General features: G+C 37.1%; 1 protein-coding gene across 6 annotated transcripts; it reads right to left on the reverse strand.

The window, feature by feature from the left end:
- Positions 1–3,818: 3,818 nt before the first annotated feature.
- Positions 3,819–25,197, reverse strand: LOC103722037 (DNA-directed RNA polymerase 3, chloroplastic). Of its 6 annotated transcripts, XR_005513735.1 has the most exons (21): positions 24,176–25,196; positions 21,643–21,849; positions 21,421–21,554; positions 21,275–21,341; positions 19,775–19,833; positions 19,362–19,479; positions 17,130–17,243; positions 16,865–16,996; positions 16,336–16,752; positions 14,306–14,356; positions 11,581–11,651; positions 9,160–9,244; positions 8,879–9,031; positions 8,698–8,772; positions 8,394–8,483; positions 7,214–7,261; positions 7,021–7,135; positions 4,734–4,837; positions 4,389–4,518; positions 4,196–4,304; positions 3,819–4,114 (listed from the first exon to the last, which is right to left on the reverse strand). XR_005513735.1 is itself a non-coding variant. In XM_039131109.1 (20 exons), the coding sequence occupies exons 1-19, from the start codon at positions 24,707–24,709 to the stop codon at positions 4,408–4,410; spliced, it is 2,685 nt and encodes an 894-aa protein (XP_038987037.1). In that variant the 5' UTR covers positions 24,710–25,196; the 3' UTR covers positions 3,829–4,304; positions 4,389–4,407. The 6 variants fall into 6 exon arrangements, 4 of the variants coding, with proteins under 4 accessions (XP_038987037.1, XP_038987045.1, XP_038987041.1 ...); XR_005513734.1 differs by having other exon boundaries at positions 4,196–4,518; XM_039131109.1 differs by having other exon boundaries at positions 3,829–4,304.
- Between the last annotated feature and the right edge of the window lie 336 nt (positions 25,198–25,533).

A 25,533-nucleotide genomic window follows, 5' to 3' on the forward strand; every position in this document is an offset into this window, starting at 1 on the left:
TAAAAATCAAACATCTTGAGAGATTTACTTCATGCCTCTTTTATTTTTTTTTCTCTAAAGAAACAAGGTTCAATCTCAAACCTCTAACTAGAAAAGAGCAAAAAAAAGAAAATTACTTTATTAACCATTTCCATCTTTTATCAACTCACAATATCTAAAATTTCAAAATCCTTCTATATGATATTTCCAATCCGGAGAGACTCGACAGGAAGTATACTGTACATTGAGGTACCCAAGTGATGCTATGGGCCAACTTGATTAAAGCTCCCAAATATTCTGGGATCCAACCACATGGGTAGGGCTGCCAATAGTGCAACTTAGATTGCAATGGTAGATCGAAACGCTGTTTGATAAGATGATTTTTAGGCTGATTGGGTGTGATCGGTGATTTATATGATGAAGAAATTGTTCATCGGATGCTATGTTTGGTGCACTAAAAAATTGAGGACTATGGAAATATAAGGATCCATGTGGACATGTATTTAATTTCACTGGGCAGATCTTGGGTACTTATATATGACCAAAAAATCTAAATAACATCTTTTGGTTAGTCCTCTTGAGTAAAGTCCTAAGTTGACCGAAATGGTATCAGAGTGAACCAGCTCATGGTCATGTGAATTAGAGACACTACAGCATGGATCCGTTTGGGTTGACATAGATTGATCATGACATTTGTGATTGGATTTGTGGCACTTGTGATTAGATTTAAATGAATTTGGATCCTTAGCCTCATGAGGATGATTGGACTTAAATAAGGAGGAGTATATACGGATCCATGCAAGTATATATTTAGTCTTATACTGGTCATCCTTTTACCTATTAAAGTGCAAAACCTTTTTGGGATTAGACAGCGGTTGTATCTTTCACACGAAAGAAGGATTCACCTTCCTTCGCATAAATCCACCAATAGATTTCGGATTGCTTTGAAATTTATCCAGAGCATGATCCACCGGTCGAAGTTGCCAAAAAAAAAAATTCAATCATTTTTTTCACGCGAAAGATACAAACATAACTCTTTGGATTGGCTCTCTATAATAAAATTCTAAAAAATTTCCTTAAAAAAAGGTAGTTGGTGATAACATTGTGCTTTATATGGGGTTCAGGTAATAGCGAACCATCTGCTTCCGATTGCAAGTTATCGACAATGGGTTGGTCTTTCTTCAAATATTATTTTTGGAGTTAAAGATAGAGCTGCCACCTTCAATTCCTTGCAGACCAAGCGAATGACAGAGGGTGATGGCGGGCTCACAAAAGGCTTCTTGTCTGGTGGCTATGGTTCTTTATTGGAATCTAATGGTTAGAAAGGAATAATAGAATTTTTTTGATAAGAAAGGTGGAAACTTCAGACAACTTTTGTAGGTTCTTATACTAGCATTTGTTGAAACTTCTTCTTGCTGTAGGGTTTCTTCTGAGCCAAACTTCCAGCTGGGACTGGTGAGAAATCTTTGGGTCTCCTTCTTTGTTAGGAGTGGTGACTGCTTAGTACATGCAGGGCATGTTTCTCATGGACTGGGCTGGTTAATGGTTCAGTTAATTTGCTTTGGAGCCTAATCCACCCATTCACAGATAGTTTGGTTATAAATCTAGCGAGAGCATTAGTTTTGTAAAGATTTTTATTTATTTATTTTTAGGAGATTATTCTGGTTATATTTTAATTTCATAAGGTGATATGCAATCAACTCATGTAAGTTCTATTAATTTTAAGAAATAAGTATAAATATTAAAAGTTAGTCATATATGTATATTTTTATCTTAATGGAGATGAATGTTGAGCCGAATATAAGTAAGCTTATGAACAACTCCTCTTTTTGGCATTTTTATATTTACATATTATAAATTCTTAAATTCTAAGCACTCCTCCATAATTTAAAATTACTGTTAATCATAATTTTATTTTAATACATTATGATTATATCATCCATAGATAGTATGCTCCAAACAATATCATCTTGAATATACCTCATATGGTCATCTATAACTAGAACAAAAAGTTATAGACTTAAAGTAGATTGTTGGTATAAACATACAGTAACTCTCCATTATACACCATTAACTGCTCCATTAGACATATGCTTAATTGCATCAATATATTTAATAGAAATGCCTTTCTTTTCTAACACCCCCATAAAACTTCTCTAGACATTCTATCGTATACATTTTCTAAATCAATAAAAAATATATAAAGATCTTGTTTCTTTTCTCTATACTTCTCCATTAACCTCCAAAAAAAAAAATGGCTTACATTGTTGACTTTCCCAACATAAAACCAAATTAGTTCTTTGATATTTTCTATCATATCTCAATATGTGCTCAATCACCCTCTATTAAAGTTTCATAGAGTTCCTCATGAGTTTGATACCATGCTAGTCAAAACAATTTAAATCGATATTTCAATGCTTTTTTACCATTCATTTAGCATCTTCTCAGTCTTTAAAATTGTATTAAATAAATTAGTCAATCCTGTTACTCTGACATCATCTGAATACTTTCAAATCTCAATAAAGGATCTATTAGATCTAATTACTTTTCCTATTTTCATTTTTTCATGGCCTCCTTTACCTTTGACGCTCTAATATGTGTGTATTCTTTTCCTCATATATTAAAAATTAAGGTAATCGTTACCATTTAACATTAAGAGGGTCGACATAGCCATTACCTAGATGGCAGAGACTAGTTTGCCTCATTCATCAAAAATAAGGTGCTAAATTTGCTTTTATAAAGAGATTAGTTCTTCAGGCTTCCAATTTTTCTTCAAAATATGAGAAATATATGTAACGCATTATCATAAACGAGATGAGGCAGAGGCTAGAGGAATTGATCAAAGATGGGAGGTCATCAAATTAGAATGTTCAGTCTACGGTTGAAGACAAGGGCTTTCAGATTCAAGGAAAAGGCTATACTTTTGTGTGGAAGAGGGGCTCTTGAAGTATGGTAGTCAAGGGCAATTCATGGGCGCAGATTGAGGTTTAGGCCTCCGCAGTCGAGTTTGGAATTTGCCAGGTTCTAAATGGAGATGGACCAATATCCTACAATAATGGGCCTGATGGGCCTTCTAGTTTGGCCTGTCAAGCTCAACAAGGTTGCCTTCAATGTCTAACAGAGCGATCCTCTTTCCCTCGTCCTATTTTTTTTTATTTTTTCTATTTAAACTTTTTTTTTCTTCCTCTCTTTTGTCTTGAGGGATTTTCCCTCCTCTATGTGATCATTTAATTTCTAGCAGAGTGTTCCTCTTTCCTTCTTCCCATTTTTTTAATATTTTTCTATTTTAACTTTTTTCTTCTTTTCTTCTCTCTTGTCTTGAGGGATTTTTCCCTCCTCTATGTGATCATTCAATTTCTAACAGAGTGATGGTGCCTCAGCATTTTCTTCTCTCTCACAAGGAAAAATCTTTCCTAAGAGAAGGAGAGTGTTAGAAATAGGCTGAAAAAATGTTCTAGTACATGTAAATAAAAGTCTTGCGTACCTCCTTTTGAATTGCCATCCTTTTCAAATTAGATGTAATATTATAGCTTTACATTTTTCTCTTTCAGATGTTCTTTAGACTATTGATTTCCACCTAAGTCTTTTACAGGGGAAAGAGAAAAAACTTTGATTTCGTCACCGCGCCCCACCAGCTCCCATCTAAAAAAAAAAAAAAAATCCCCTCCTACCCTCCTCCATATGAATCTCCATATGAAATTCAAGATCTACTACTTAAACTCTACCAATTACATCTGCCTTCTCTCCTTTAAGTTTTTCCCTTCCAACAAACATAATAACTTAATGTATCCGCAACTGAAGAAAACATCAGTAAAAAAAAGGAAATGATTGTCTGCATGAAACGAAATTGGAAATTATAGTAAAAATGTAATTATTATTTCAAATAGTTTTTGAACATTGAATGGTGATGTTAAAATGTACATGAATAAATGACCTACATTACGTATTGGCACTGTAACTCTCATTTCTATCATCTCTCCAGATTCTCTTCCAGTACAGACTGAATATTTTAGTATACAAATCCAACCTATTCTAAAACGCTGCTTGCTGCCTTGTAGCATCGTGCAGTGCTTCATTCTCTGATGAGGACTGCTGTCGACATTCGATAGCTACATTCCTCATGTCCTCAAGAATACTGGTCATCCACATATGACTCAATGTCAATGTTTTTTCAAGTCACCAAAATCTTTACAGTACCTATGCTGCACAGTATTACCATGTTAGTAGTACGTTGTTCTGAAAAGGATGTCTTGATACAATCCTGGATTGTGCTCTGCATGTCCACTTTTGTGTATTGCCGAACATGTCGATCTTAAATGCCTGATCTGTAATGCATGTTTCTCACGAAAAAAGATAAGGCATTATTGCATTCCAAAAGAAGCTTGGAGCAAGTGGATGCAGAACCTCACTTAGTTTCCAAATGATAAATCAGTTGAAGAAATAAGGAGACTCAAGAACTTTCTTTAGGTCAAAGTTGCCCCGATCTGGCAAAGGAGGAAAAGTTAATGTCGGGAAGGATGTCTGGAAGCCCTCAAGCAGCTGGATGGATGAAGAAGCAAAATTTCAGGGAAAAAAACGAATATCAGAAATAAAGCATTGTAACTGATCTAGAAAACAAAGGCACTCTCTCTCTCTCTCTCTCTCTCTCTAATATAGCATTATATTATTCTTATTTTTTTGATGCATGCATAAGATAGCAAGACAGACCAATAAATGAGAGAAAAGGAACAAGAACTTGTTTACAATGTGCTCACGTTCTCAAGAATTGGAATGTTGTAAAGCTCCACAAATTGTTCTCTTAGGATTTGATTCATCCTGTCTACATCACAAGCATGCGTCCAGAATGAGTCATGCACCCCTGCAGCCAGAGTCCACTGCAGATTAATATAAAAAGAAAAACTAATGGCATTTCAGAGTCTAAAGTCAAAACTTAGCCAGGACTTCAGAGTAAGTTGTACAGTTCTTTTTTATTTAAAACAATTAACCTAGACTTGGATCTCACAGTTTTTTAGCATTTCATTTAGAAGAAACAAGTCCATGGTCATGTTTGGTCAGGTCTGCTTTTTAACAAGTCATTTGAAAAAGTCGCACTCATTTAAATTTGTAAATAAACTGCGCTTTTCAGTATATTTGGTGTTTTTGGCAAATGCACACAAAGAACTACTATTTTGGATGGGCTTACCATTCTTGAAAGACAAGGAGCAATCTCACATGCTAAAACTTAGTTTTTATATGACTTCCAGATCATGGTGGGTCCACACCAAGGGTGGTCTTTAAGCTTGTATTCTTTAGTTAAATTCTATTCTAGCTATACCACATCAAGTTTACCCCAAAGTTATGCGGTATGACATGGATCTGCAAGGGAGAAAACTACTTATAACATTAGAAGGATCTAATACTTAGACATGTACTGCACCCAATAATTGTGCCCAAGTCCATGTAAAATAGGTTATGCTTGTGGAGAGTAAATTCGTTGACATTTCATAGGAGGTCACACAATGAATCCATGTTTTGTAAATGAGATAACAGTGGGTATATCATAAAACAAGAAAGAATTGAGTTACTAAATGTTATGACTTATGAGGGATAAAAATATCTTTTCTGGGAACCTATAAGTTTACCAAATAGGCCATGCCAATCAAGGATTACTGAACCGGGTTGTACCGCCCGGTTCGGGCCAAACCGAGCGAACCCGGTCTCTGATTAGGTCGGTTTGCTTATGAAAAACGGTTTCGGCCCCTACGGGGCCGGAACCACGGTAACACCGGCCGATACTAGACAGAACCGGACGGAACCAGATGGTTCCGTCCGGTTCGACTAGGACTCAGTTTCGCCCTGAGTCGGGGCTATTTTAGGCCTTTGGCCCAAAGCCACAGCGCGCAGCATCAGAAAACATCAAAAAAAATTAAGAAAATATAAAAAAAATCAAATTAGACTTAAATTCATAGAAAAAATTCGAAAAAAGAGAGAACTCTCACAAAAATAAAAATTAGGGCATGCGGATACATGAACCAAACCGGACCGGGCGCCGACCGATACGGCACCCGGTACCAGTTCGGCAATCCTTGATGCCAATAGATACTATTACATTCTGTTTATATCAAAGAATTCACCATGTGCAGAATGGTTCACTTTCTATCTAGCTGTTACGAAATCATCTTTTGTTTCACTTTCCAAAATCAGATCAGATTTGAGAGAGACTAACAAGATCTTTGTTTATTTTTGTTTCCTTTAACATAAGATTTCTTAGTTGGCCAGCCCCTTAAGAAGTAATAAAGAGTTCTGCTGGGGAGAGGGAAGCTTTGAATTTCTGATTGTGGAGAGAAAAAAGGGAGACAAAGATGAGTGCTACTCCCTCCTCACTTCTTCTATTTCTCCTTTTCTACTCCAGAAGCTCCGATGCAACAATTATGAAGTTTTAATAACATCTTGTTGCGTGCCCTTGATGTTAGCATCCTACAGATTGTCGTTTAAATGCTTTCTTTTCAGTTCACAACCTTCATCAGTCCTGTTCTCTGAGCCTTGAACAACCTTATTTTGTTGCATACCAACCATATTCTTTTTTTTTTTCCTGTTTCTGATAAAAGATCAGCAACATATCAATCCTCTACACCTTGATCACCCACAAGCCCTAGCCTTTTAACCTACTTCTAACTCTGGCTTCCAGGCGACGAAAGAATATATAGGAGTGACTGGGAGGATAAAGCCATGGAAAACTAACTAAAATGATACATGCAAAGCAAAGATTGAGGATGCCTCAACAAGGTAAAAGATGTGGATTGGTGTCACAAATGTAGGAAAGGGAGGTGAAAAAGGATTACGAAAAGCTAATGATGTTGGAAAATCTGGCCCTTAGCAGATAACCAAAAGATGGATCTATTGCTTTAACCCCAAATGGTTGGGTTAAGGCTTCTTGGTGATGGTTAAGGGTGTCAATATGATGCTTCTGTTTCAGTTTCCATAAAAATCCATTGTTTCACTTACATATCGAATTAAACCATTCAAACTGCAAACTTGCTTATATTGGAATCAAAATTAGACCTGCAAAGTGTAAACCAGCATTCTTGCAGGAAATGGCAGTCAACATCATATGTGAACCATCAAGAGAGTGTACAAAATTTGGAGGAAAAGCTGACTTCTGCCGCTTAACTGAAACCTGAAGCAACCATAGCATTGTTAAAAGAATCAAAGAAGAACAATAAATGGCCATAGAGAAAGAGTATTTGAAGCTTACTGAGTGACCCTCCCGTTGCAATGCCAAGACCTGAAGGGAAGTTCTTATCTGCAACCATGATTAAAAATGTGAGATAAAAATCTCAGCAAGATCACTTTCAGCAAAATATAAACTTCATCTTACCTTAGCTAAAACCATAATGCAATGAATATGGCATCATCTGAGGCTAGCTAATCAAAAAAACTCAAGAAACAACTCACGCCAAAAATCTTAAATTACTAATGCCTCTATGCTATTACAAAATTTAAATGGAGAAAAAACAATGAAAGCTTCAATTAGGTGACTTCATTTTATGATTATTTCCATAACAACCATGTTATGGTTGTTTAATTAAAAAAAGACTGTTAACAACTTAACATGAAAAAATAAAAAAAAATACAAGATCAGCTCATTTTTTTAATTTTGTTACATCCTCTTCTCTCCTTCCTCAGTGAACATATACCTTATTTGACCAACTAAAGAAGGCTCTACAGGGGTTATCACAGCTACTACTTGTTGCTAACTGCCAAACCATTGCAGCAACCTACTTTTATATGGAAGAAGGGTGAAAAATGATGAAAAAAGTTGATGAAATATGTCCAGCTGAAATTGAAAAAGGTCATCTCCTACATATACATAGCTACATAGAAGAGGGATGATTTTTTTTCAAGGACAAGGACTGGTGGAAGCCCAGGTCTCTTCTATCAACAAGAAAGACCTTACCAACTCGACCAGCTGGCACCCTCAATTGGAAGTTACATTAATGTGCCAGAAACCTTTTATTAGAATATGACATAATGGCAATGCAAACTTTTGACATTATAAAAGAACTATGACAATTTAGTAGTTCCGTATCAACAGCAGCAAATGTTTACATGAAATGGCTTGGAACTAATATAAACATAACACCATAAAGCATACATACAAAAAGATATGAGGAAAAAAAAGCTGCCTAATGTCATGATTCGTCGATTTTATCTAATTAACTGAGTTTTTTTAAAAAAAAATCCAACTAAAAATAAGCTGCTAAAAATAAACTTAAACGACTGAAAGAGTGAAAATATTTCCATTGATATTGGAAAATTGTTAAGTGAAGAAGTTCTAACTGACAATAGTAATAATATATTATAAAAGAATGCCTGGATTACTTTTATGTTCGTTAGGTTCTGAATATTCAATATAGTAGAGCTACAAAACTCACAAGATGCCTTTCACAATTTTTATAAGGCTGAACAACTGGGAGGCCAAGAGGAGTCGTCCATCTCACAGGCTGATTCTCTGAAGCAATCACCTGTTGTGAAAGGTGATACAAATGATTTCCATTTTAAAAAATTTAGAGTGGAAAGTAAATCTAAATAGGTTAAATAACAACGCACGATAGGTTTAAGTTAGAAAAATTTAAGCTCTAATACTGTGTTATGTGAAGCTAAGATTAACAGTCTGCTTTGGAAACTAAGGGGCAGCCATGTTATCCAACAACTAAAAAAAGAGAGAAGAAAACACACCTTTGCACAATCAGCAAGCCATTTCATAATACCGCGTGCAGCTTGGAACATCTCTCCCAAAGCATCTAATGTTACCTATGCCAAACGTCACTTGTCAAAAAGTGTTCTCAATTCTCTGATATAATTATTGGTCACAATACTTGTAAAGTATTTACTTTGAAACTATTAAATAACCATCTACCTTAGCAGCATAGCAAGATGCAGTAAACAGCAACCTGTCATCCGTAATTAGTCCCTTCTCTTCCAGTCTCCTTTTGATCTGTTCACGAGCACCAACATATGTAACACCATAGACTGATGTCATCACAGTCTGCTTTACTAGCTTCCTATCCACCTGAAAGCTACCAAGACCCGATAGTGTTCAATTGAATTTGATAGAAATGTTAATAATAAAACACATGCAAGGCTTTAGCTCAGGAGCAGGGTGTCATTAGATCATCATAAATTCTTAACAAAACTAACCTGATCAACTAAGGCCTTGGCCAACAATGCTCTTGGATCAGTAGTAGGATCTTTTGCAGAGTCCTTTCTCATAATATCCATAACCCTTCAGTTGGCACAACATTTCAGGATCATTGTATCTTCAGGGGAATGTAAATACTAAAGAAAAATGCATAGATTATAACAGATAATCCACTAAAATAGATAATGCAATCACAAATTTTATCAGAACTATCTCAAAACGTGGGTTAAGAACAACAGATCCGATAATTACAGGTATGGTTTTATTTAGATATAGTTTTACAATTCTTGGACCCAGCTGAGAATAGGCACCAAAAGTTATGTAGTAACATCCAATTGAGTATGTATGTAGCATAGCAAGATAAAAAATATTACAACACATCCAGGGGACATGAAATGAATGTGAAACCCAAATGAAGAAAAAACATCAAAAAGAAAAAAGGAAAAAATAATTCCCATAATTATTATGCTTTTGAATTGCTAGCTTTTAGGACCGATATAGATGACAACACTGAGTGGAGCAGATTTTCAGAAAAATATGTGAGAGGTAAACTCTTTTGCTCACAGGTCACATCACTTCAACAGAATATTTGTCACCTTAGAGGAGATTTTTTGTGCAGTGAAGCATGTCAGTGCAAGTTCTACCTTAAGACCCTCAAAGTTGAACATGTTGCAGTTTTGGACCTCTCAGTCAGAGCCACTGGCAATGACAGTATTCCACAAACAGCCTCTCGAATTGAATGGTCGTCGATAATTTGAATAACATAAATAGATTGTTATGCATTTTTTTTGGTGTTGGTTTGTGAGGGTTGGGGGTATGAGGAAAGGAGACAAATTACAACACTATAAAGTCATATATGTGCAAGAGACACTACTATTTTATATTAATATCTATTCCAACTTTATAAAGTCTTGCACATTAAGAGAATATGAAGAATGAAATACAGGATCTTAATTGTGACACTAAGATTCCTTCAATACATGGAAACACTTCATTTCTCTAGAAACCTCTCAAAGCAGAGAATCACATACTAGAGTTTGTTATAGGGATGTCTCATTCAAATGGTTTTTCAGAGGACTACATCTTTTTTGGCTGTTAAAAATTGCAAAGTCATCTTTCATAGCATTCAAACAACTATAATCCCTCAATGTAAGAAATGAGTATAAATATTCTTCTACCTAGTAACTGTCCTGATAAATGTTGCAGCAAAATCACACTATGCAGTCCAGCAATTACCTCTTATTCCTGCTAGAACACATGAAAAACTATCATAGGCAATCTTGTAGATATGGGATGCACAGTGATGTTGAAAGGATTTTGACGCAATCGGGGATGCGTGCTGCTGGATTTTTGGTGGATGATGGCTGAAATTGGTTGGACCTAAAGCTAATTTGGGCTACATGTATCCCATAAAGATGTCCACCTTGAACTGTTTGTGAACATTGTATGCAAGAGGACATGATATAATCGTGGTATAGTTTTGACTCTCATCTGAAACAGCATTTATCATATGAAAGAAAAATGAAAAACATGGTACATTGTCATAAATCAACACACATTAGGCCATTGAACTAGGTTGAATACGAAGATTCTGCAATAAATACCCACAAAAATGAAAACAATGAAATAAACATAAAGAGAAAGAAGACATAAGAGAACTGCTTGATGGCTCTATCGCATCGTAATCAGACAATGATCAAAGTCTACTAGAAAGGACTTATAGCAAAATATCTCACCACCCATGCCAGCATTAATGCTATATTGGGCATAACAGCATTCATGACTACCCATAGGGCTAACTTTCCATGCAACATGATTATCCCGAATAGATATGCATTTTAATGACTGGGCATCTTCACAATTGTGTATGCAATGGTGCTAAGCATGGCCACATCAACATGCATTGTTACCTCCATTTAATCCTAAGCCTATGCATCAAGGTCACCTCTTGATTGTATAAACAATACACGATTGAGTGCCTTCACAAGAAGTAGAAAAACAAGTACACCTGTCTATTACAACCCATCCAGCTGATATAAACACTCTTCAGAAATACTTAAGCCTCATTGATGTCCTATTTCAATGATGTTCACTGCAAAATGCTAAACTTGTAGAAAATCTTTACCTTTTCTTCCAAGTTCCAATTGAAACTATTATTCAAACAGACATCCCTTTTTATATAAAAACTAGATGGAGATTCATGCTGTTAAAATGGTAGAACATATTTAGAAAATAAAAATTTAATATGGATTACTAAGAAAATAACAAGATCTGCACAGAGAGAGAAAAAGTGTTTTGTAGGAGTGGATGAATCTTCATTTCAGTATGTCTCTTGCAAATCAAATATAGTGTTTCTAGTACTTAAAACATAAACATTAATTTCCTGCTTTAGGTTTTCGACAACTGAAAGCATATTATACCTAGCAGCTATTCCTGAATAGACATCTGCAGGTTTCTCTCCAGCAACTAAGTTGACAGCAGCTGCCTCCAGCTGAAACATTTAACATCCACAAATAGGTTAAGTGCAGAATGATATGTAATATACAACGAAATTCTTAATAAATCCATTCTTGCATGGGTTACATGAAATCTGGAGCTTATTCAATTACAACATTAACCAACTATCGATGATGAGAGATTAAAGACTATTGCACCAACCAATCATGCAGTGGCAGAGTCAAGGAGCAGGATGTCTAAGGTACATATTCAAACTAATAGACTAATTTTATACTCATAACAAAAATGAAGTCTTAGGCCAACTCTTTGTCTTCATGTCTCATGCAATTGGTCCAAGTCAAGGTTTTATTCTGTTCAAGTGTGATTTCAGCTTGAGGGGCTTCTGATTTCCAGGGTTCCAGGGTTTAGGTTAAATCTGAAGGTGTTCAGACACAATTGTAACCAAAGGAAAGCGCTGCCAACCATCTGATCCATCTGGCCAGTAATAGCATTTCATCTGATGTCTCCAAGGTTCTCTTCAATTTAAAGGGTGGCTATCCAAAAGGAAAAGGGGGAAGGGGCTGTGTAAGGAGTTAGGTAAAAGTATAAAACAAAAAGGTGATTGCTCACATGGAAGAGTTATTTTCATAGTATAACTCACTCACTTAAAGCTAAAGAACATGAACCAACATAACCATCACCATCAAACCTTGTCCTAATTTGGGCTCAGCCTCATGAATTCTCATTCACCAATAATTCATATCAAGGCCCTCATCTAATGTTACTCCAGATCTCTTTGAGTCCTTCCTCATGAACTCCCTCCAATGCACTTGAGTCTCGTCTTCCTAAATCAATCGGCATAAATTACAATATCCCTTCCTACCAAAGCCTTCTCATGATTTCATTGTACAGGACCATACCATCTTTAATAGTTCCCCATTTTGTCCTCAATTAATGTAATCTCTACAGCTGCCTTGATATATTTATTAATTCAGACAATCTTTCATAGTTTAATTACACATACATCTCAAAATTAATTTCTGTTACATTCGCCTATTTTCTTACCACTACTATTCAGAATGCTGAACCATACAACATTCCAGATCTTGTTATTGTTCTATAGAACTCTTCCTAAACTTGCCAAGTTATGCATGTCACATAAACCCCCTGAAGCACCTCTCCACTTCATCCACTATCTAGTTTATGTTGATCTATCAACTCCTTTTCCCCTTCTATTTCCTTTTTTCGTTTTTTAGTGCTTTGGTGGTGTGCTTCTATTTTATTCTTTGCATCTTTTGTTTAAATTAAAGAGAACAGTCCTCCAAGAGTTCTTTCTGTAGTGGAATTATTCTTGCCTGTAGGTTGATCCTTGGTAATGTTCGCTTTTAAAAGAGCACTTGTAGCACCAATTTTATAAGAAAATCCATGGGACTCTTTAGTAACAGTATAATATAGTGGTCTCAAGATGACTTACAACCCTTTAGGTATATGATTCTCAGGGTACATATTTTGTACGACATTTTATCTTGCAGAAACCTAATATATTCTTAAGCTTCCCCTCCATTCAGTAAGTATGCAGTTATGCTTTGGCTGGCTAGTATAAACTACAAAGTCAAAATTGCTGATCACGTTGATTGTGGTTAGCTTGTTCATACATTTCCTTTTTCCAGGCTATAATACAATTCATATTGTGCAAGAATTTAAATAGTATGCTACTACTTTGTCTGGCATGTTACTTATAGTCCCAATCCTTCACACTTTCGTTCCACCAACATTCATGTACCTCTTAAGTAACTATTTCATATTATTATACTATATTTTAGAGATATGATCATCACATTCATGGAAAAAAACTTGAAGATTTACTGTCAGCTAAACAACACATATTTTGCTGTAGAAGCCATGCTTACGTAGCTTGAAATTACTTTTCAGGTCCACATATCTTAAATACCACAGCATGACAACAATCATATCATATTAGATTACATGGATACTAAAGCAATAGCATCTTGATACTTGGCATAACAATCAAGTGTCCAACAGAGTGCTAGACACATTCCAAATTTCCTAACATATGCATATTTTTTACAATCCAAATGGATATATTTGGCCCAAGACCCATATTTCATATTCTGAACCCACCCTAGCACCAAAGAAAGAAAGGAGGTAAGGGATCAGAGGTGATGGATAAGCTTCCTGATAGATAGGAATGTTGCTCAGATGTTAGATTTGGAAACGTAGATGCCTGTGTGATGATTCTTTGTTGACCACCGCCCCTTCTGATGTTGAGGTTGCACCTTTTATGTAGAACTATATTTAAAAAAGAAAACAAAAGCAGGTACTCTTTTGGAAGTATCACAGACACTTTTTCATCAATAATGTTTTCCACTTGGCATGGTTGATGAGTTATCATTGCTTGCTCTTAAAGGCATTTTTAGATAGGAAAGATCCAAAAGCTTGGTTTAACTATTTCAACAGAAGCAAACAAAAGCATGACTCTCCAATTTTAGAATGTCAAAGTGAATTATGCAGTGTCGTGACTAAGAATCTAAAAGTGAAGATACTCTAAAAATGAGAGAGAAAAAAAATATATGGTTAACATTAACTTGAAGTTCCCTGTAACCATCAACAATTTCAATAACAATTAACAAATGATGCCAGTGATGATTACAAACAAGGATTGGTTGAGAAGAAGAACAATAAGCTTACACTATCTCTTCCTAAAGCTGAGTAATGCTGCAAACCATTGCACGAACCGTCCTGAAAAAGTAAAAGGACAGATTAGAGAAAATTCATGTCAAGAAAAATATACACAAAGCAAGTAATAGCACAATAACACAAGGAGTTAGAACATTTGATGGATAGTAGCACATCCAGTAAGTCTAACAAAGATAGATGGACGGTTTGCACAACATACAAAAATTGCACCAACTTGCACGAGCTAGTAAATACATTGCCAATAGAATGAGACATCACAAAATGAAGACATCAGAAAAATCTTTGGAAATGTAAAAGGCTTGTCAACATATAAAATAAAGAGCTTAACGCGACTACTATTATATTGCTACAATACATCAATAACATCCAGCCAACACCGCAGGTTTATAACATGTTTATTCATCAATATATGGCAATCCAGAATAATGTAGAACTGTGGATTTTAAAAGATAGAAGTTCATTGATTTATGTTCACATCTTTATTGAATGTTGTATAATTGGTCCAATCCTCAAGGACAGGCCAACTCGCCCCCAAAAAAAAGCTAGTTTTGGTTAGGTCCTTAATAACCCAACAAAATTTGGGTCAAGTTAAACATGTCCCAAACATATAATACATTGGGTTCAAGTTGGGAATCTAGTCCCAATCAGATCTCCATCATTGGAAAAGGAGACTGAGAGAGAAAAACTGGAAAGATGATACCTCCATCCTCCCCCGTCCTTGACTTCGCATCACTGCCCCATCCAACCCCGTCAATGACAAATCCATCACTCTCTATTAAAAGCTAAAGCCAAATCCTAAATCAAATAAGATAAGAAAGCTAAAGCTAAATCCTAAAGCAAATAAGATAAGAGAGAGAAACCAGGCCATGATTTGGGGATTAGGGCGAGGAGAGGCTGGGTCATGGGTTGGGGCATAGGTGACAGAGAGAGAAGGAGACGGCTGTGGGTTAGGTTGTAGGGAGAGAATGTTAGATACATGAGGAGTCTGGAGTTCCAGAAAAAGAATTTTAATTATTTATATTTTTATTTTATACTCAAACTTTCTTTCATTTCTGTAATCTAGCCAGTTTGACCTAGACCTGCATTTCATTGACCAGGTTCATTGGAGCAATATCTGTCATCAGCCAAAAATTGAGTCAACTTGGCCCACACATTGCCAGACTAATCAATAGGGGAGGACAGACAATGCATAAACATTGGGTACATTTGCATCTAGCTTTATCCATTTCTCTCCTTCCAACCCTATCATGTACCAAATCCTATATCAATGCAAGGAATAGTGAGAAAACTCCTAATAAATTTTCTTATAACTTCCCCTCAAAAAAAGAAGTAAAATCCAAATCCATTTGACCCTTCTGCAAGAATGCAAGCACACTTCTCACTAGGGCTACCTTTAGCCACAAACCACATGTTAGATTGCATCAAAATTTTCCAGTCCAAATCCTCAATTAGTATTGCTTTGATATTCCTTCAATAAACTGCGCTATGATATAAATTGTAGTTGGCCACACATCAAACCAATACTAGGACAACCTTACATGTCTTTGTCCAATTTCCTTAACATGGAATATTGCCATGAGATAACGACTAACAATATGAAAAAATTGCAGATCTACTTATGGATAGATTATTTCCTATTCAACTTCCTGTCGCTTATGGATGTCATCACATGACTCATGTCGCCCAAATATCTGATTCAAGAACCACCCAAACAAATGACATCACAAACACTATTCATGGTGCAAAAAATACCTGAAAACATGGTACAAAGCATCCAATGTTTCTTAAATTTCAGCTACATGAGGGCAACTATAAATTCCACTAATTTGCCTAATGAAGCCAGTTTCTCACTCTAAGTAGTTGTTTAGCAGGAATCCTATATGTAACAATAACCTATAGATATGCATCTTTTAATGAATAATTTCTCTCCAGGCTAACCAAGCAATACAAATCAGCAAGTTGTTATTCCATTCAAAAGTACTGACGCAATCCCTTTATATATAATCGGATGCAATGGTCACCTGATGAATGGGTAGGTGGGAGATGGCCTCTGTTGGTGATGAGCTTTTTAAGGCATCAGATAGATTAATACATGCAGCTAAGCACTGGAAAGGATCTTCAGCATTCAACCACCAGCGGTTCCCATCAATGGGATTCACAGCTGAATCAAATATATCAGGTAAATTATTCTCCACAAATGCCAACCTCCCATCATACGAAAGCTTTCCAACACCTCCACCATATAAGTTTGCCAAATGTATTTTCAGCCACTGCAAGCCAGACTTCCCCAGTGGCCTTCCTTCAGCAAACTCCAGAATTCCTCGACATAGATCTGAATTTAAATGATTTAAGTGTGAATGCACAGGGTAGGCCCGGCCACGGAAATCTAGATTATGAGGATAATAAAATCCTTCCTCATCCCTCATTTTATGGGCTACCTGTTCCAAAAGAGTGATACAGATAAACCCAAAAACTGAAAAACAAGAGAGTAGATTTATGAGAAATCAAAATGGCAACCTACAAAACAAGAGATAGGGGAAAAAATCTTACTGAAAGTTTAAGTTCTGTATCACATCGCTGAGCATGCATCTCATTGTTAGCCTTTTTCGCTTTTCTTACACTCCACCTCCATTTTTTTATCTCAACAGAATCCTCTGAATCAGGTCTTCCTGGCACAAAAATCTATGACCCAAGCAAAAAAAAAAAGAATATATAACACCCAAGAAGAAACAAGTAACTCATGCATGAACCAGCATTTGAGGGGCGAAAAATCAAAACATTCAATTACAAATAAAATAAATCCATTCCTACTTACATCTTCACGGTCAACCAGACCTGCAATACCTCCCCCTCTACTCCAGATACTCTCTATGACATCAAGTACTGGTCTATTTACTCTCCACTTGGTGCTTCCAAGGATATCCAGTGCCTGTACAAAATGACACCATACCATAACTCCACGGTAACTACAAATTCCAAGAGAAAGTTAACAAAATCCTGGTAGTAGAAACTGGGTCTTTTTTCCTTTTTTCCACTCCAAAAGAGAAATTCCCCCAATTTCAATTCACAGGGGAACATTCAAGAAGAAAATGATGAAACATACAAGTCGAAGCCTATAAACATAGAGAATATAACAAAGAAATATTGCAGTCACACCTAACAATGACCAACATAAGAAAGAAGAGCTCAGCATCAATCATACAAACATAGAACAAATCTCTGCACATACTCAAAAGCATAATAAATTACAAGCTTCACATTGAAATTCAGATAGTAGCTCTATCCAGAATCTGCAATAGACAAGCAAAAAAACAGCATCATCATCAGAAAAATCCAACTGCAAGAGTTAAAACTCTTAATGTATTTCCTCACTTTAAATTACAAACATAAGGCAAAACAAACATAGGCACCATAAATATGGCACAAAGGTTTGCCGCAGAAACTTTTATTATTACTTTCAAAAGGTTGCAGCCAGGAACCCTATTCTTCATTTGTATCCCCTTTCACATTCTGCTTGCAACCACTTACTGGAAAATATATAAGAAGATATAAGAGTGTTGCATCAACCTCCCAGCTTCACAAGATTTAACCAGTTCTTTAACAAGTGATCTTGTGGAATTTTCTCTTCAGATATGCCAATATCATATAAACATGGTGGTGGAGGTCTACAAATCTGAAAAGAAGGATGAAAGGCAATTCGGGCATTATCTGCCATGCAGAAATTATTGTAGATTTAATCTATCCATTTTGCAGCTCTAATTTGCAGTTAGTATGAGGTGTCTCTATGTTAGACAGTTGATATTATGCTATGGCACATCTCACATGAGAACTTATATGTTTATACAGCAACCATTGGCAAAACAGCTTAGAGATTTGGACTGGGCAGGCACAGTTTGGACATCAAAAATGAAGAATGAAGTCAATTGTGCCTCAATCCACTTCAAGAAGAATTGCAAAAATTCAAAATCAGGGACAGAAAATGAGGATTGATAAGAAATAAAGTTGGGGCATCTATGCAGAATTTCAGCTAATTGGGCATAAAAGGCTGGGTTATCTAGCAACAATAAGACTCAGCATGAAGAAGAGGCCTAATGCCTAGCAATTAATAAAGGAGTGGCAATGTCTAAAGAGAGCTTTCGAAGATGTCCTTGCCTACATTAATGCCAAAAGGCATAAATGACTTGAAAACATGAGCAATTGCAATTATCAGTGATTTCAAAGAAACTGTGCAATTAGCTAGGAAAGTTCAAGCAATCTGATGTCAGACCAGATTGTCCTTGAAATGATGGATCAGACTAACAACAAGCTAAGATGTCTTGGCATCATTTTAATGGTTGGCTGGCATGGAACAGAAGGATTTTGGTGAGTCTCCACCAAACAGTGGAGAAGATATAATGTCATGAAGAACAATTTTTACAATCAATATCCGAAGGCAAAGATCGATAATTAAATGGTTCATGATACAAAAAAGGCTGCTAAAGCATTCAATATGACTCTGAAAGAACACCTGCCAGATATAATACCATGGTAACTTGAAGATCAAGTGTTGGATGGTCAGAAACATCCCATAGATTCCCCTAGAGTTGCTCAATAAACAGTAACAGCTGGTGAATATCCAGTCACATGCAGTACTCAATAATATAGGCATACCATAATGTGTAAGACGATGGATGATGAAGTGGCATTGTTAACATTACTAGATACAAATATAACATTTACAGCTTTTCTCATCTTCACATCTTTAGAGACTATAATTCATAATGAAAGTATTGGGCCAAATATGCATATATTTGTTTGGGCAAATATTTTGCACACTTATACATACAGTGAAGACTGAGTAACCATACTATATGTTCTTGATACATCATTGCCCAAATGCATTCCTCAAGTGCCAGATTCCTGAATTATTCAACATATACCTTAATAGATATTTTAAACAAGGGCAAGATCAAGCTAGTCGAAAAGCAAATGTTGAAAAAGACAACAGTGCGAAAATTCATGACAAAAAAGTAGCCATCAAACCGCTGAAAAATCAAAATATCTAGACCTTGAATACTTTCTGCAGCTGTTTTCTTGGAACACTTTTAATTGCATCCTGCTGCTCCTTTGATCCATGTGTGCGCATAACATAGGAGGGTAAGAACAAATGTCCACCATTGTCATACCTTAACAGGAAAAGAAGTTCTATAAATACAAACAACTAATTAGATTAAAGAAAAAAGTTTAGCCAAAATAGTATATCAAGCATATAAATCAAATAAAATGCTCCAACTAATAAAAGAAAATTGTAAGGCCATGATAATCTCTTGGATCCCATTGCCTCGTCAATTTTGCATTAGGAAAACAAGGAATACCGTGGTAGAGAACAGCATGTTGAGACTATTTAATAGAACAAGGGTAGAAAATAGCTATAAACGTTATAGCTTTATTTCACACAGTAGTGCTTGCATTTAACCGTACCCTTTCCAACTCTTTGGAGGTATCAACATTGGCAGGTAAGGGATCACCATGTGCCTAGCCTACAGAAACACAAAAGGGAAATGAAAATCAAAACTAGAAGGCAGAAATAAAAAGAAAAATTCTGCAACCAACCTACATGAAAAAGACAAGCATTGTGGATAACCAGAATCCTGGTGCATCTTCCAGAATAAAACATTATGTCTTGACAAACTTATTCTTCTTATAGAGCACAGTCAGGAAGAGTATGCATATATAATATAAAAATAGCAAATGGTAGAAATTCTGTGCTGATTCTAGTTAACTGACTCAGCACAGTTTGTTACTGAGACATCTGCAGAAATATTAATTACAATGAAGATTTTTGTAGTGCAGACTATAATACAAGACAACATTTAATACAATTCAATGTTAAACAAGGCAGCTAAAACAAACCTTTCAAGCAACCCCTAAGAAAATAACATAGATTAGAGAGAGAGAGGGAGAATAGTAGGGTGGGAAATGGGCCTGGTTCAATGTTCAACAAGGCAGCTAAACCATTCCTTTCAAGCTACCCCTAAGAAATCTAACATAGATCAGAGAGAGAGAGAGAGAGAGAGAGAGAGAGAGAGAAAGAAGAGTAGCATTGGAAATGGGCCCGGTTCAATGTTAAACAAGGCAGCTAAACCATACCTTTCAAGCTACTCCTAAGAAATTTAACATAGATCAGCCCAATTTTTTGGGCCCAACCTGAAAAAATTCAAGTCGGGCTTTGACTTGGAATCCAAGGCCCAACGAAACTTAGGCTAGGTTCAGGTCTAGTGTTATCCCAGCCTGAAATCCGAACTAACTCCAGGCTTGACTCCTAGTGTAGTCTCTCTTCACCCAAAAATATCTTCACATCCCCCCTCTTCAACCCATCCCATCACCTAGCTCTGCCCGCCCCTACCCCCCTACGGACAACCAAACCCCTCCCAGTCACTCTCTCTCCCACAATCTCTCTCTCCCCCCTTTCCCCAACCAAACCCCTCCCCCCATGATCTCCTCTCTCTCTCTCTCTCTCTCTCTCTCTCTCTCTCTCGCTCTCTCTGGCCACAATAGATCCCCTCCCCACTCTTTCCCACATTTTCTTCTCTCCCCGCCCCCACCCCCCCCCCACCCCCGATTCCCTTCCCCTCTCTCCCTACCCACCCCCATGATCTCCTCTCTCTTTCTCTCCTCCCACACTTGATCATTTCTCTCCCCCCTCCTTAACCTTAGGGGGAACAGGAGCTCATGGGTCATGCCAGAGCCCCACACCACACGAAATCCCTCTCCCCCTAACGAGCCTAAATCAGGTTGGACCCATTTGGGCATTGGGCCTAGCTCAGCTTCAAGCCCAGATCTGACCTTGAAAAAAAAAGAGCCTAGACTTGGTCTAAAGCCCAAAAATTTTTCAAGGCTAGGCCTGGGCACAAGCGGTAGGAAAAACCAATCTAGCCTAACCTAGTTCCAACCCTTTAGAAAAGAGAAATTAAAACTTACTGTGCTGTCGAGCCCCTTTTGGACTAGTGGATCACATTCTATCACTCCATATTTATTTCTCAATTTCCTGGTGGGACACATAAAAATTTAAAATTAGAGACCATCCAAATTATCAATTGATGATAGAAAAAAAACCATTTTCATACCCATCTTCCTTAGCAACAGCTTTCAAGGAGTGCCTAAAAGCAGGTCGAATATCGGGCAAACTATCTACTAACTGGTTAGGTGGTGATTGTACAAATGCTGATTCTATTAATAATTCTATCAAACGACTTCCCAACTGCAGAAATAGAAAGCAAACATCCATAAGAGAAACAAAAATATTTGTGAGATATATCAGCAGAAGAGAAGATAAAAGTTCATAAAACCTTAGCTTGGCCATCTCGACCCCAAGAATCCAGCTCAATCTCATTCTTCACTAGTTTCTGCACCTCAATCAGCTTCTTCATTTTAATTAATTTTGTCACTTTTTTCCGAAGATTTTCCTGCCCTTGATTTAAGATCACATCTTTTTCTTCCTGACTTTTTCTCCTTCCCGGTCTCTTAGTCTTCTCAAGATAAGTAAGGATTTTAAACTAGAATTTGAATGAAACAATCTTAGAACAACAATAAACTACAAAATTAAACATAAGGGCAAATAAGAGAATAAATAAATATTTGTAAATGAAAAAAAAGGTGAACTGTAAGTAAACTTTATCAAGATAAAGATGAACGCAAATATAGCATGAGAGCAAAGACAATAACAAGAAACTTGCACAGTTATCTTAACATGACATCCATATGCCATAATATACGATATTACAAAATATTTATTTCTCATTGATGAAGATCTATAATAATTTGAGCATGGAATCCTACATAACTCCTTTTCATCAAAGTTTTGGAGCATATTTATCCAATGACTTGCTAAGGAACATGTTATTTGCATGACCTTGAACTAGAAATAAGGCCTAGGGTGCAGATAGTCGATTCAAGGAGAGAGATGCCCCTACCAATTTGGACATTACAATTCAAGATTCACCTACCGGCACTAGGGATCGCACTAGGGAAAGTACTAGCCGGCTACTGGTTTAGTATAGTATCGATGTGTATCGTACCAACCAAAAATGTAGCAGAACCAGGACGAAGTGGGAGTGATAGGCAAGGAGAGGGATAGAGAGGCAGGGAGAGAGATAGAAAGAGGAAGAGACAGGGGGAGGGAGAAGAGAGAGGGGGAGAGAGGAGAGTGAGAGAGGGGGAGAGAGGAGAGAGGAGAGTGAGAGAGGGAGAGAGAGAGAGGTACCCATCAACAATGTCATTGACGATGGCGGCAAAAAGTGAAAACCCTGGAATCAAGGGTCTTGACCAAGTGAAGGAACATGTGTGAGAGGCTCACACAAGGTGGGTGTGGTCAAGTGAGAACCAAGTTAGAGTTTTTTCGAAGATAATTGGGCCGGTATGGCCCTTGAACACCAAGTCAAACAACTTCTAGTTCCACTTGATTTAGAGTGGTTCAAGCCAATTTGTACCAATTCCCAGACCGAATTGCCAAACCTCTGATTCCATATCAGTTCCGGGCTGTTCAGGTCAGTTTGGCAGGCATTGTTGCAATCAAATTGCATAATAGACCAACAAAAGTGCACGCTTAAATTTAAAAAGAAAATATCGAAGTTTTCTTCTATCCATCTTTCACTACCTAGCATACTAGGTTTGTCCCCTCAACTTCTTCCATAAAAAGTTTGTTAATTTAACACTAGATACACTTCATATTACACTACTACCATTGTTGTTGAAATGAGACTGCTAGCCCTATCAGCAAAAGCTTCTAAAAGCCACTCCTCTAAACTACCAGTAGTTTCTTATGCAGCATAAAATTTCCTTGCATGAGTTTTTATCAGAGTTCTGAACCTAAAGAAATGAGTTCTCACATTGTAAAAATATTTTGGGTTTTTCCCCCCATTAGATTAGAAATTATAATTTAATGTTTCTGTGGGCATCAAGGTTTGGAATGTAAGACTATGCATTCATAGCATATTTGCATTAGGTATATAACCCATAGTTTAATAGATAAGATCACAACAAAATGTTGGGCAAGGATTGCATTATACTTGCATAGTGGAAATTTTGATTCATTCATAAGCCTAACACGTTATTAAGTTATGAGTTTAATACATGCAAGATGGATAACCTAAAGTTCGATAACTAATCCATAATCAAAGCATAGGTAGGGGTTGTGTGCATCACTAGATAACCTGATATAATAAAAAACGCCTACAGACAATATTTTTAAATGTTTTGAGCATGCACTTACGTAGGTTGGACTAGAGTCTCCCTAAGTATGCAAATGGATTTCCAACCACCCTTCCACTGTAGCCTAACCTCTATCCTCAGCTACTTCGGGAGCTTATTGCAAATCGAGCATGTCAGCTAGTACTAAAACTAGGTTGTGAAATCTTTCATAATTGAAATTTCAGACTACTTGAGCTTACAGTAATTTGAAATTCCTTTATGTCAACATCTAAATAATGACGGGCAGTAAATTGTCATCCAAGATATATGAAAGAAAGGAAGCAAAAAGGAAAAAAGAAGAACAACTAAGCATTTGAAGAACACGCAAAGACTGCGCTCGCTAATTACAAATAAATTGTTCAAACCAACACCAGCACAATCTTTCTACAAAATTTCTCCTGTCAGGACAAGGCAGGCCTTCATATGAAATGTTTTGATTTTTTTCTTTTTAAGGAATTATTTGACCTAAACTCAACTTGTAGGTAGCGTAGATAGCAACCAATGGATCTGCAGGTACGATTGGAACTTTACATACATCAAATCCACCAGAACTACAAAATATGCTACTGCAAAAGAAAAGGGTCAATTATTAAATTAGCTGAAAACCTTGTTAAGCAAATCACCTTCACTCACCTCTTGTTCTATAGCCTCCCCAATATGAATTGCAGCTTGGACAACCCGAACACACCCCTCCACTTGGCCCGTCATCAGCAGCCCCATCATCTTATGCATCACGATGACCGCCATCTTATCAGCTGACAAAAGCCCAAGATGCGAAGCATATGCCGCCTTCTGCCTCTTTGTCTTCTGTAGCCTTTGCTCCTTCTCAATGGCATCTCTCAGCGGCTCGAACCAGCCCAAAAAGAGTGACTTCACATACGGCAAGCTCGGGGCCAGCTTCTTCTCAAGCATCACCCTCTCCAATTCTTTGTACTCCGCCGCCGCCCTCTCCCACGCCTCCGTCTCCGCCTTAATCTGCCTTCTCCTTAAAGCATTATACTTCTTTTTTTCTTCTCGACGAGAATCCGATGTCGCGATCTTCGCCGGAGCATCGAACTCAGTGGACAAATTGGGTGAAATCCAGTCCGGATCTTCGCAAAAATCCATCTTTAAGCTTTTCCTGGGGAAATCAGGAGAGAACCCATACCCCAGCCACGGAAACTTCATCGCCTCATCGACGCACTCCACAATATCGTCATCGATGGCAGGTTCTAGCAAAACGGAGGATTGGAGGGGTCCCAATTGAGAGAAAGCCACCGGAAACGAGTCCTCCGACTCCGGCGGCTCCGAGCCAAGAGGGAAGGAGGAAGAACGGAGCGAGCTGAAGGACTCCCATCCGGAAATTGGGCGAGAAGAGGGCGAATGGAAGGGAAGAGGGGGATTAGCCAGGGGATTCTTGGATGTTTTCTCTCGTCCTCCTCTCCAGAGCTCGTGGGTTCGCCATAAGGGGGTTGGGAGAGAGGAAGCGGAGAAAGCCAGAGTTTCGGATTGAACGAGAGAGCTGGCTTTGGATTGGAGGAGCGGAGAAGCGAATGAATAGAGTGATAAAACCACCGATAAACCCCTAATCGGCGGCTGCTTCGGAGCTTTTATATTGCTGTCTACAACCGACGTCTTTTTGCGGCTGCAACTCGTGGACGATGGTGGTAAGGCCCGAGGTGATGGGATATTTTTGATACCCTCCAGGGTCTAGAGGTTTGCGACATCCTCTCGTTATTTTTCATTTTTCATGCATAAAGATTTTCATGTTTAAAACCTTCGGAGGGGAATGTGTAAAAACTCCTTTACTTGATTTTTATATATTTAAAAAATTTTAAATTAATTTGAAAGAGAGAGATTGTTTTGGATTCAAAGAATCATTATCTCACTTGATATTTATATTTTTATAATTTTTAAATTAAATTTAAAAAAAGGACATTGTTTAAAATTCAATAAACCATTATGTTCCTGCCGTCAAACAGGGCAAGATTAAAAATTTTCGCTAATCTTTT

This window comes from Phoenix dactylifera, chromosome 1 (assembly GCF_009389715.1).
Source record: "Phoenix dactylifera cultivar Barhee BC4 chromosome 1, palm_55x_up_171113_PBpolish2nd_filt_p, whole genome shotgun sequence".
NCBI classification, from domain to species: Eukaryota; Viridiplantae; Streptophyta; class Magnoliopsida; order Arecales; family Arecaceae; genus Phoenix; species Phoenix dactylifera.